The sequence below is a fragment of the Colletes latitarsis genome, chromosome 3, assembly GCF_051014445.1.
Source record: "Colletes latitarsis isolate SP2378_abdomen chromosome 3, iyColLati1, whole genome shotgun sequence".
Taxonomy (NCBI): domain Eukaryota; kingdom Metazoa; phylum Arthropoda; class Insecta; order Hymenoptera; family Colletidae; genus Colletes; species Colletes latitarsis.
The window spans coordinates 42,956,887-42,970,641 of record NC_135136.1 but is presented as its reverse complement, the minus strand read 5'-3'; the positions used below and the strand labels follow the sequence as shown (position 1 = coordinate 42,970,641).

The 13,755-nt window shown below is 41.6% G+C and overlaps 2 protein-coding genes across 6 annotated transcripts in view; one reads left to right on the top strand and one right to left on the bottom strand.

The window, feature by feature from the left end:
• Nucleotides 1-30: 30 nt before the first annotated feature.
• Wdr62 (WD repeat domain 62) overlaps nt 31-13,755 on the top strand; it is a 74,273-nt gene continuing 60,548 nt past the window's right edge. For 2 of the 5 annotated variants that reach the window (XM_076762644.1, XM_076762640.1), the window contains exon 1: nt 40-257. The gene's annotated coding sequence lies outside the window, so the exon portion shown is untranslated. Of the gene's footprint in view, nt 258-13,755 lie in introns of all 5 variants that reach the window. The other 3 variants (XM_076762645.1, XM_076762643.1, XM_076762642.1) reach the window with 3 other exon arrangements.
• Nucleotides 9,176-10,568, bottom strand: LOC143340215 (uncharacterized). Its single transcript, XM_076761900.1, has one exon. It carries the CDS (start codon nt 10,498-10,500, stop codon nt 9,481-9,483), a length of 1,020 nt encoding a protein of 339 aa, XP_076618015.1. The 5' UTR covers nt 10,501-10,568; the 3' UTR covers nt 9,176-9,480.

Below are 13,755 nucleotides of genomic sequence, written 5' to 3'. Positions count from 1 at the left end.
TTAGAGCCGCGAGAATTTAGTTTCTCGTCGACAGAGGGCGGCAGGGTTGCGTTAGTCGTCTCGTAGCAACGTCGACGGTAGGTGCCCAGCCAGAGGCAGAGCTTCAACTTCAGTCTGTTTTGTGACTCGTGAGTGTATTGTGTTCGTCCTGGTCGTGTTCAGTTTATTCGGTTATCCTTTTTTTCGTCGCGAGTTTGTAGTTGGATCGGCCGAAGGAAAGTGTGCCCAGGAGGAAAGTCGTGAACGTACATCGTACGGTGAGTAATCGTCTTATTCCATCCGACATCCTAAACGATTTCCTGCGAGCCGTAGAGCTGCGTTGCGAGCTGGTAATGTAACCTCCAAAGGCACTCGAGGTCCTTCGACGTCGAACAATATTGGTAGCGTCTATCTTTCTTGTTATTTGCGTCGCGCGCATTCCTGTTATCGGTGATTTCGCGATTACGTCCGTGAATGGGACAGCCGGCTTTGTCAATCGTCGCGTATTCCAGTGCGTTTCGCGATAAGACATCGTGGAACCGCGTCTCGCGGTAATGTCAACCGTTTTTGAATATCGTCCAATAGCAACGCTCGAATCCTCGGTCCGAGATACTTGAAAACCTGTGACCGATCGAGGGCAGAAATTACCCGGAAGCTAAGCCTTTCGCGATCGAGTCGACGCAGTGGCTCGACGATGTCGTTCGCCAAGATTTAGCTCGTTGCCAGGAAATCGGATTTTCACGCGTTTCGCTGTCAGGCATCGCTAAACGGAAAACGAACGCGTCGACTACCTGCCGGGTCGATCCTCGACAGAATCGAGTTTTGACCTGCTCTCTCACCGTCACCCTCCGTTCCTTCTCGCTGCGACCACAGTGAATTTTAGTGGCCTGCTCTGAGCGTGCTCGTCTCGATGGAAACCCCTTGGAACAATTCGAAAACGGAGAATAACGGGCCCATCTTTCGTTTCATTGCCAAAGCAACTGGTCGTAATGTTTTACGATCACCTTGGCGGTGTAACGAAGGATGGAAAATTTGTCGGGCGTTAGAAAGTACGCGTACGACAACGAGAGCATCTATGTGGCTCTAGAAGAGCAAGAGTTAAACGTAAACATAATGCAATACGTTGAATTATCATTTGAAAGTAGTACAGCCGTGTAACCGAGACATGTAAATAGAAATGGTCGGGTCTATTTCCTTGGGAGTGGGTGGATTCCCGCCACATCGTCAGAACTCTCGCAGATCTCGTGCTACACGATTTGAGAATTTTTCTTCGAAACCTTAGCACAAAGGATTTATTGTTTCGAATAAAAAATATCGTTGCATTTGTGCACTTGTTCTTTCCTCTGAGAGGCGTTCGCGATAATCTTTCACGGCACGATATTCCGTACACTTTCGCGGCAATCTTAATCGAGCATCGTAGATCCTTGTCGATAAGAGTCGCAGAGGTAATAAGATAGTTACGAATTAATTGAACGCCGTTATCGACATTGCGTGGGCAATTAACGTGTCTGTGAACGTCTTGAAATCGTATCTGGCCGTTTCCAATGGTCCTGCGTATAAAGATGTACATTGTACCAATTTCCATACACTGTTTAGCTGAATTTAGACTGTTTTATTCTCTGCATTTTAGTTTGGTTAAAATGTAATCGAGCCGGTATCTTTGGAATTCGATATTTCGAGCTGAACAACCTAACACGATCGTTAAAACGTGGATTTTATTTGCATATTGGTCGAAGGACGACGCGTCGCAGCAATGGCTGGTATCTGACAGCAATTGGCTGCAGGTACTTTTAACGGTAATTAGACTGGTGTCAAAGATAACCGGGCAATTAATTGAACCGCCACCTCACACGTTGCGCCCATTGTGTCTACAAACGAACATGTTGCAAAAGTGTATGAACGATCGCTACCAACGAGAAAGATCTTGTTCGTACAAAGATCGAGTAATTTTTACGAAATATTTCCGAAGTAACTGTTAAATGAATATTAAACTCGAATCGGCCAGTGTATTTACTGCGTTTATACCTTTATTAAGTATACAGGGTGTTCGGCCAACCGTGGGAAAAATTTTAATGGGGGATTCTAGAGGTCGAAATAAGACGAAAATCAAGAATATCAATTTGTTGATGGAGGCTTCGTTAAACAGATATTAACAATTAAATTTGAAAATTTCAAATCGTTCTAAAAAAATTATTTCCAGCTAGTGTGGTTAATTATAATCATTTTTGGTCATTATAGATACCCACGAAATCCTGCGCGCTTTCGAGAAAAAAATTCGAGAAGACGAAATTTTCCGACAAAATTAAAAAATTTCAAATCGTTCTAAAAAAATTATATTTAGTTACAGGGGTCAATTACAATCATTTTTCGTGAATAGACATAACCCCGAAATCCTACGCACTTTCGAGAAAAAAATTCGAGAAGGTGTGACATTTTTCGAAAAAAATAAAAATTTCAAATCGTTCTAAAAAAATTATATTTAGTTACAGGGGTCAATTACAATCATTTTTGGTCATTATACATACCCTCGAATTCCTACCCACTTTCGAGAAAAAAATTCGAGAAGGTGTGACATTTTTCGAGAAAAATAAAAATTTCAAATCGTTTTGGAAAAATTATTTTCAGTTGCAGGGGTCAATTACAATCATTTTTGGTCATTATACATACCCCCGAAATCCTACGCACTTTCGAAAAAAAAATTCGAGAAGGTGTGACATTTTTCGAGAAAAATAAAAATTTCAAATCGTTCTAAAAAAATTATATTTAGTTACAGGGGTCAATTACAATCATTTTTGGTCATTATACATACCCCCGAAATCCTACGCATTTTCGAGAAAAAAATTCGAGAAGGTGTGACATTTTTCGAAAAAATTAAAAGTTTCAAATCGTTCTAAAAAAATTATATTTAGTTACAGGGACCAATTACAATCATTTTTGGTCATTATACATACCCCCGAAATCCTACGCATTTTCGAGAAAAAAATTCGAGAAGGTGTGACATTTTTCGAAAAAATTAAAAGTTTCAAATCGTTCTAAAAAAATTATATTTAGTTACAGGGACCAATTACAATCATTTTTGGTCATTATACATACCCCCGAAATCCTATCCACTTTCGAGAAAAAAATTCGAGAAGGTGTGAAATTTTTAGACGAAATTAAAAAATTTCAAATCGTTCTAAAAAAATTATATTTAGTTACAGGGGTCAATTACAATCATTTTTGGTGAATAGACATAACCACGAAATCCTACGCACTTTCGAGAAAAAAATTCGAGAAGGTGTGACATTTTTCGAGAAAAATGAAAATTTCAAATCGTTTTGGAAAAATTATTTTCAGTTGCAGGGGTCAATTACAATCATTTTTGGTGAATAGACATAACCCCGAAATCCTACGCACTTTCGAGAAAAAAATTCGAGAAGGTGTGACATTTTTCGAGAAAAATGAAAATTTCAAATCGTTTTGGAAAAATTATTTTCAGTTGCAGGGGTCAATTACAATCATTTTTGGTGAATAGACATAACCCCGAAATCTTGCGCATTTTCGAGAAAAAAATTCAGAATGGGTAGAACTTTAAACGTTAATAACTTTTTAACGAAGCCTTCACGAATAAAGTGGTATTCTTGATTTTCGTCTTAGTTTGGCCTCTAGAATCCCTCATTAAAATTTTTCCCAGGAATGGCTGAACACCCTGTATATAGTATTTCTTTGGTCAATTTTGCTTGTACAGCTGTGCGGTTGGAGAAACTTTCACGGTAGCACGTCCGCCTGTTTTGCGTTATTGGCACAGGTGTTTGTGTCTTGTAGAAGGGTCGGGAAAAAACGGCATATGGTTATTTCGTTGTAAAGTTAGGGCTTGTGACTATTTTTATATCGAACAAGAATTTCCTTTTACAGAGTATCGGAAAAGATTAGTTGAAAATAACCCTTGGTTCTCTGTACGAAGGTTTAGCAAACGAGAAAAAGTTTGGGTGAAATGCGAACCGACGGGTTTCATCCGTCGCGCGTGGTTTCTCATAACGCGTTGATGCTTTTCAGGCGTTGCGCATTTTTTGTTTCGCGCGACGAGTTAAACTATCCGGCACGCGGCCGTGCTTCATTGTCATGCAAATGATTTTTGCGCAATCACGAAACAACCGGGCGACACGGATTTCAACGTGGACGCGCGCACGTGCATGGGAAAAGGTTCCGGAATGTCCAGACGCTTGCGTTTAACCCTTTCTCTGCGTATTTCGATTCTCAGGTTCGTTCCTCGCCACTTTCCTTTTCTACCCGTCGGCATTGCGATAGAAAGCGATAGAAAGCATTCCTCGATCTGCCATTTCGGCGATCTTTACCATATCCGTCTTCCGGATCTCAGCTTCGATCGAGCAGTTTGCATTCGACATAACCTAACTCGTTCCAATTACGAATCTCGCTCGTTTCGAATAAACAACATGGCCGCCGTGAACGACCATCTTTTAAAGCGACATTTCTCGTATAAACAGACCTTGTAAATTTCACTTGAGATTTAAGATTCTTAAAGAAAGTTTATATAAAAGTTCACTTCGTATAGTAGAATACCCTGTTAATATTTCTGAAACATGTGTTCGTAACGGTTGGTTATGAAGTCCGGAAGTATACATGTTCCGAAAATAACGTTAGGGAAATGAGAGTTAATGGAGACAAGCTCGTTAAATGGTTGATATGGCGTTCTGACACCGTTCATGATCGGTCGTAGAAACAAAAGCGAATCGTGCAGCTCTCGTCAGGATGAATATCAACCGTTTCCTTTTCGATCGGTTCGACGTCATCGAATTCCTTGCAGTTTTCCAATCGGTCTTGCTTACCTCCGGCACGGCTTTTATAGAACACGATGCTGAGCGTCGTTTGACGCACAAATTCGTCGTCTTCGTTTTAAATCAATGCTCGTGGGTTTTCAACAATGGCGGGAACAGTACCGTTGCTTGCACGCGGCCGTTGCACGATTCGACCAAGTTCCTAGCCAAATAACCGTTCAACGGCGGGTCGTTATTCCCATTTCCTAGTAAAAGATACGGCTGACACGTAACTATTAATTAACTCTCGAATGGGGCGGATGCTCGTATCTCAAGGCCGTATCGAGCCGTAATAGAAACTTCATTTCACTATGATTCCCAAAAGAAATTGTTCATCAAATTTCGTATTATTTTATACAAGGTATTCGGCTACCCCTGGGAAAAATTTTAATGGGAGATTCTAGACGACAAAATAAGACGAAAATCAAGAATACCAATTTGTCGATGGAGGCTTCGTTAAAAAGTTATTAATGTTTAAAGTTCCGCCAGTACTGAATTTTTTTCTCAAAAATGCGTAGGATTTCGGGGGTATGTATAATGACCAAAAGTGATTGTAATTGGCCCCTGTAACTAAATATAATTTTTTTAGAACGATTTGAAATTTTTTAATTTCGTCGAAAAATTTCACACCTTCTCGAATTTTTTTCTCGAAAGTGGATAGGATTTCGGGGATATGTATAATGACCAAAAATGATTGTAATTGGCCCCTGTAACTAAATATAATTTTTTTAGAACGATTTGAAATTTTTTAATTTCGTCGAAAAATTTCACACCTTCTCGAATTTTTTTCTCGAAAGTGGATAGGATTTCGGGGGTATGTGTAATGACCAAAAATGATTGTAATTGGCCCCTGTAACTAAATATAATTTTTTTAGAACGATTTGAAATTTTTATTTTTCTCGAAAAATGTCACACCTTCTCGAATTTTTTTCTCGAAAGTGGATAGGATTTCGGGGGTATGTATAATGACCAAAAATGATTGTACTTGTCCCCTGCAACTGAAAATAATTTTTTTAGAACGATTTGAAATTTTTAATTTTGTTGAAAAATTCCACACCTTCTCGAATTTTTTTCTAGAAAGTGGACAGGATTTCGGGGGTATGTATAATGACCAAAAATGATTGTACTTGTCCCCTGCAACTGAAAATAATTTTTTTAGAACGATTTGAAACTTTTAATTTTGTTGAAAAATTCCACACCTTCTCGAATTTTTTTCTAGAAAGTGGACAGGATTTCGGGGGTATGTATAATGACCAAAAATGATTATAATTAACCACACTAGCTGGAAATAATTTTTTTAGAACGATTTGAAATTTTCAAATTTAATTGTTAATATCTGTTTAAGCCTCCATCAACAAATTGATATTCTTGATTTTCGTCTTATTTTGGCCTCTAGAATCCGCCATTAAAATTTTTCCCACGGGTGGCCGAACGGCCTGTATTATTACTCGATTATTGTCTGTTAAAAATAGTCGAGAAATTTAATTTACAACCGGTGACCGTAGTGACTTGTGGGTTATAACGTGCAACAGTGAATGACTAATTAATTGGGTGTGAAAATCTCGGTGCTGTTGGACGATGCAACGACTCGATTCAACAAGGTTCGCAAACGTCTCGCGATAGTCGTTTAAATAAAAATAGTGGTCTGAAAATAGGATGTCTCCTAAATACCATCGAACAATGATTGGCGCGATCGTCGTTCGCTGATCAAGACCGTCACCGTTACTATTTCGGTGTGACGAGACACGGCGGCATGAGAAAATAATGTTTATTTGGGTTAGTTTAAAAGGAAGTGCAAAAAACGACGGACGGTGTGTGTCCCGCGTGGCTCATAGCGGCTTAATCGTCGCTGCATCGACTGCATCCGGTGCATCGGTGTAATTAATTTCTCCGGTTAACTGCTCTTGCCGAGAGAAAAAAATTCCTCCTGCCTGGAAGCGTTTAATTATAATTACAAATTCAAGCGTTACGCTCGCGGTAATCGTCGCGACCGAGACAAATATCCCCAACGCAAATTGTTCGTTTATACTGTAAAACCTCGTATGCGTTTTACGTTTTTGCATTTGCGTTATTCAAAGAAGCAAAAAGGACGAGTTCTCGCTCGTGGATGACACTTTTCCATTCAAATTTTTCGATACTTAGTAATATTTAATTTCTTTGCTATGTAGAATTAATTAGGAACTTCACGAAATTTCACCTTGTTATTAATAAAAATTAATATCTTTCCTTTCCCTCTAAAGCTTACGAAACACTCTACTCGCATTTCCTTCGTACGTTCGTCTAACCATTTTACTGGACTTTCCACTCGATTCGAGCAACTACGAGGATCGTTGTCCCGTCTGGTTCCAGGCCATTAGGCTAAATCCAAACTCGTGTCGGTTCTCGCTTTCCTCGTCCACGAATCTCGTCGAATGGTTGTAGGTCGGATTAACGCGAACTCGCGAGAAATATGCAGAAAAGGAATAGTAAGATATTTTCCATAGACTTGATACTTTCAGCGGTGCATAGAATTGCTGCCAAAAGGTCGTTCGGTGGAAAATTTTGTAGGTTATCGTGAATATTTTCCGTTTTGTGGAAAGAGTATCTAAGGGAACGCGATTACGAGCATTTCGGGATGTAATACTTTATCGATAGATGTCTGCAAGTAGAAATTCGAGTATGCCGATGCATAACTAGGTCGTCGTCGGCGGGCAGGTTGGTTAGAATGCAGTTTTCAATGTAGGCAGTTACATTCTGCATTCTGTGGGCCTATAAATAATATCCGTTTTACGGTATTATGGCGTAACGGCAGCTTCATCGAACGTTGCTCGCATTCGACCATTTTCAACCGCATACTCGCCGGAGCCATTACATTATTCCTCATCTACGTAAATGCCTTGTGCAATAATAAAGTAGACTTTTAAAACGCTGCAATACGATATACAGGGTGTTTAGTAACACGTGGGAAAAATTTTAATGTTGGATTCTAGAGGCCAAAATAAGACGAAAATCAAGAATATCAATTTCTCGACTGAGGCTTCGTTAAAAAGTTATTAACAATTAAATTCAAAAGTTTCAAATCGTTTTGGAAAAATTATTTTCAGTTGCGGGGATCAATTACAATCATTTTTGGTGAATAGACATACCCCCGAAATCCTACCCATTTTCGAGAAAAAAATTCCAGAAGGTGTGAAATTTTTCGACGGAAAAAAAAAGTTTCAAATCGGTCTGGAAAAATTATTTTCAGTTGCGGGGGTCAATTGTAAACATTTTTGGTGAATAGACATACCCCCGAAATCCTACCCATTTTCGAGAAAAAAATTCCAGAAGGTGTGAAATTTTTCGACGGAAAAAAAAAATTTCAAATCGTTTTGGAAAAATTATTTTCAGTTGCGGGGGGTAATTATAAACATTTTTGGTGAATAGACATACCCCCGAAATCCTACCCATTTTCGAGAAAAAAATTCCAGAAGGTGTGAAATTTTTCGACGGAAAAAAAAAATTTCAAATCGTTTTGGAAAAATTATTTTCGGTTGTAGGGATCAATTACAATCATTTTTGGTGAATAGACATACCCCCGAAATCCTACCCATTTTCGAGAAAAAAATTCGAGAAGGTTTGAAATTTTTCGGCGGAAAGAAAAAGTTTCAAATCGTTTTGGAAAAATTATTTTCAGTTGCGGGGGGTAATTATAAACATTTTTGGTGAATAGACATACCCCCGAAATCCTACCCATTTTCGAGAAAAAAATTCCAGGTGTGAAGTTTTTCGACGGAAAAAAAAAGTTTCAAATCGGTCTGGAAAAATTATTTTCAGTTGCGGGGGTCAATTGTAAACATTTTTGGTGAATAGACATACCCCCGAAATCCTACCCATTTTCGAGAAAAAAATTCCAGAATGTGTGAAATTTTTCGACGGAAAAAAAAAGTTTCAAATCGTTTTCGAAAAATTATTTTCGGTTGCGGGGGTCAATTGTAAACATTTTTGGTGAATAGACATACCCCCGAATTCCTACGCACTTTCGAGAAAAAAAATTCAGTACGGGCGGAACTTTAAACGTTAATAACTTTTTAACGAAGCCTCCATTGACAAATTGACATTCTTGATTTTCGTCTTATTTTGGCGTCTGGAATCTCTCATTAAAATTTTTCCCAGGGTCGAACAGCCTGTATTTCGACGAGAATCGTGCTTCGAAAAATATGCATTTTATTTTCATTATAAAAAACGAACGAACATACGCATTCTGTGATTAAAAACGATAAGGCTTGGATGTGTATTGTACGAACGACATTGTATGTTATCAGACTATTTCTATAATTTAATTCAGATAATATGCGACTCTGATTCGTTATAATTAATTAGTTGTTTAATCTTGTCTCTGGCACGACAGTTGACCCGTGTATGGCACGCGTTCTCGTTTTCTCGTTGATAAAAACTGAGAGAATAAGAACAGCCGATTATAGAAGCGAAGTTCAGCGTTTATTTAACGCGATTAGCGATATCACAGAAACATGACACCATTCTACGGCGGCGTTCCTCGAAAACAAAATGCCGGAAAGGATCGCACGACTTGGAACGATGTCCGTATCAGGGAACAGAGACGGTGACAAACTCGATTCTTTATTCGAAACTTTACATCATTCTTTCTACAAGGCGAAGTAAAAAACACGAGGAATCGATCTTTAGAAAATGGTTAATCGTTTCCTCGTTACGTGTGCAAAATTGCCAAAGGCGGTAGACCGTAATTTATTTTGTCGACGTTGCTAATATTATTGTACATGAGATTTACATTCTTTAACGCGAGGAGACCATCGAACGCACCTGTTTCCACGGTACCAATCTTGTTTATCGATAGATCGAGTTTATTTAAACTTTTCAATCCGTTGAACATCCCAGACGCGACGCGGGACAGCTGGTTCTTTTTAAGATCCAACTGTTCCAGTTGACCCAAGTTCGCGAAAGCTCCGGACTCGATGTCGGAAATCTCGTTTCGCTGGAGATTCAAAATCCTTAGATCGACGAGTCCCTTCAAGTCCATTTTAGAGATGCTGGACAGTCGGTTTTCTCTGAGAAACAGACCATCCAGTTTGTGCAATCCCCGAAAGGTTCCAGGTTGAATGACGGTCAGTAGATTATTCTGCAAGTGGAGACTCCTCAGCTTTGGCATATTGCTGAAACTGCCCGTCTCGATGCTAGCGATTTTGTTATTGTTCAGCCATAGAAAGGCCATAGACGAGGACAATCCGGAAAACGATCCCTCCTCGATCGATTCGATGTCGTTGTAGCTCAGACTCAGCCACATCAATTCCGTCAATCCAGCGAACGAATCTTTTGGTACGACGTTTATCTTGTTCAACATCAAAGATAGAGATCGCAATTGTTTCAATTCGGCGAACAGATTCGCCGACAACGCCACCTGGTTCGTCTCCAACCTGAGCCGCTCTAATTTCTCCAGTCCGCGAAAGGACTCTCGATTCACCACGGAAATGTTGTTTCCTATATCCAAGTTCAGTTTTACGGTCGTCAAGTTTTTGAACGCGTTCTCTCGAATAGCCAGCAGATTCAATTCGAAGATCTCGAGCTCGTCCTCGAACTCTTGTTGCGTCACGTCCACGAGCGCACCTTCGCGATGGCACACCGTGTAGCCATTGTTTTGCATGCAGATCGGCCCCTCCGTCGACGACGCGAATACGACGAACGTCGTTAACCACAGAGAAAATTTCAACATTTCGAGATCGAATTTCGCGCTGGACCGACGAGATTCGATCGCAACTGAGGGACTTTGAGATACTGGCGGCCTTTTATACATGTTATTCGTTGCACAGCGGTGCAGGGACGCGATTAGATAGAGGCTACGACCTCTGGCACAGTTATCGACTCGGGAGGAGTTGAATTGTTTCTTGCGAAACTGTGGTTCTCGACTTCGTTAACCCTTTCTTTTGTTTGTTATTACAGAAAAATGTTGGGTCTCGACCAAACCGAATTCTAGGGCAAAAGAAACCTTGACTCCGACTCTAGTTAGGTTAGCTCTGGCGATCGTCTTTTCTGCAATTAGAAATCCTAAGCGATCCTTGTAAAGCCGATCGCGCATTCCGGTGTACGCGACAATACGTCGAGAGTGTGCATCGATGCGGAGCCGGTGCAGCTGCCTCTCGGTGCGAATGAAAAAGTCGAGGAAAAAGACGCGTCGACGAGTTCCTTATATCGAGACCGGCCGATGCGCGCGCTCATTTCGCTTCTACCTATTCGCTATTTCGACGTGTTCTCTTTATCCCCGTAGATGGCTCTCGAAACTTGTCGTTTCGAGCTTTTTCTTCGTTCTCCGCTCTCTCGCGTTGCTCGTCCGTTTCACGATTTCATTTTCTTCTGTTTCTCCGGACGAGGCTCCCTTCTTTACCGCATCGCTGATTTTACAACTCCTTTAGTCACGGAGAAATTGTATTTGTGCGTGAGGCACGTTGGCGTTTCCCGGGAAAAGAAAACCGCGAGATGCTCGCAGAGGAGACCAGTTGAATTAATCCAAGTTTCCCATTAGAACGAAGACGGAAACCGGTATGCCCCAGGGGGTGCATTCGTCTCTCGGTGAGTTTCGCGGGACGTGTTTCGCCGGCAGAAACAATGAGACGTTCGACCGGAAGAAACGGGAAAGCACCGAGAATTCTTTTATTGCGCTATGAGCCGTCGGTGCGTGAAGGAACATGCAAAAATTTCTGTACCGCGCTCGTACGCTCCGTTAGTTTCTCTTCTGTGCGCCGCTAGAACACGTAATTCATCCGTTGCCGCAAAAGTCGGGAAACATTTCAGCATAACTTTGTTCCAATATTATCTTACGCTGGCGGCCCGTAGTCGACGAACGAACGAGAAAGAAAGCATCGTCGTTTGTACGATTCGTCGCCGGGCGTATCGTTTTTTAAGTGTCGTCTTTCACGATCCCCCCGGTCGAGAGGGCTAGAAACGTTCGACTCGTGGATCACGTCCGAAGTGTATTTTTAGAATTACCGTATCGTTAAAAATATCGAGAGCTTTCGTGGAAAGTGTCGCGTGGCGTAGAAAAAAAAGGACAGAATTCGTATACGCGTTACGTGAAAGTTGTTACGCCTTCTTCTTCGTCGAGGTGAAGAACCGTGGACAACTGGGCTCGTAAAATGTTTGGACTCCGGGTCGCCGCGGGCAGTAAAGATCTGCCGGGAGTCGGGGTCGATGCGTTAACGGACGCGGGCCGAACGACACGATGAAAAGATCGCGAATCGCGGAATCGTCTCGACGCGTTAACGGCCGGCCGCCTAGGTGTGTACACGTTGCACGTATAAACAGCCGGAGTATTTTTAGAAAGACCCGTGTCGGATTTCCTGTACACTCGATACAGTGTAAACTCGATGGTGCGTAGACTCGCCAGGGGGATGGATGGTGGTTGCCATGCCTACGTCTCTCCCTCGACCCCGTCTCTCTGTCTGCTGTCTCTCCGTCTCTCCGTCTCTCCGTCTCTCGGTCTCTCCGTCTGTCCATCCACCCGTCCGTCTGTGTTGGTTCGATACCTGACTTTGCCTCTCCTCCTCCGGCCCGACCTGTGCTCGCGTCTTATTATCGTTTATGGTTTCCTAGTTTCGCTGACCTCGCCATACGACCAACCTTGTCACAGTTGGAAGCTCGGGAATATTTAGTCTTTAAGACGGTCGAACGGTGCTACCTACGGTCTTTGCACTCGCGTCGTCCACCAACGAACATTTTACTTTGCGAGATTAGGCACGTCTGGAGGTCGCCAGGGATCTGTCGCGCTCTGCACTCGTGACACACCTCCCGAGTCCCGGTAACTTCGAGGTAGTTATCTTTCGAGCACTGCGACTCCGCGAGAATAGGTTCGATTCGAATTAGGTACGCGTTACGTATACGCGCTTGCACGTGTTTTCGATAGCGCGATGGAATAATACACAGCGTTCGTTGGACGTTCGGAACAGACGAGTGGGTTGTAAATATTATTGGTTGGTTCGAAGAGCATTTTTGCGGTGCACGTTTAGAACCGAGAGCGATCGAAACGCACGCAGCAGCCATGGTTAGTTTCTAACTCTCTAAACTGTCGATCCCCCTGTGTACTTTGGGGCGTGCTGTAATCTTCGTTTCTTTCCCAAATGTTTGTGGACTTATTTCGTAAGACGGCGTGCTCCCGTGGCGGTTCGACTTTAAAAATAGCACGGCGAGTCGCCGGAGAAAAACTACCGCGCACAATTGGATCGTTTCTCTCGGGGTTTGATAATTAGGTATAATTGGCTGTAAATAATTGCGGCTGGATCGCTTAAGTGGCTCGTTGCCGCGGCTTTGTCCGCAGATAAGTAACGATTAATGATCGCGAGAGGATCTAACAATGCTTGCCAAATCGAATTTTTACGATCTCTTTGGCGAAAGGAATCGCAACCCACCGGTTAGCGAAAATGTAGCAATTAGGCGCGCATTACCTTCAACGAGTAGCATTTAACGATCGATCGGAACGTTATCGTTACGAATAGGTAACTGGCGATGTTCGATCTTGTTTTTAAACCACTTCTCTCATCGCGTGGAACAAGGACACCCCCGATTACAATTACAGAAACGCTGATATTCCACTTAAGGAAATATACAGGGTGTTCGGCCACCCCTGGGAAAAATCTTAATAGGGGATTCTAGAAGCCAAAATAAGACAAAAATCAAGAATACCAATTTCTTGATGGAGGCTTCGTTAAAAAGTTATTAACAATTAAATTCAAAAATTTCTAATCGTTCTGGAAAAATTATTTTCAGTTGCAGGGGACAAGTTCAATCATTTTTGGTCATTAGACATACCCTCGAATTCCTACTCACTTTCGAGAAAAAAATTCTAGAAGGTGTGACATTTTTCGAAAAAAATAAACATTTCAAATCGTTCTGGAAAAATTATTTTCGGTTGCGGGGGCCAAGTTCAATCATTTTTGGTCATTAGACATACCCTCGAATTCCTACCCACTTTCGAGAA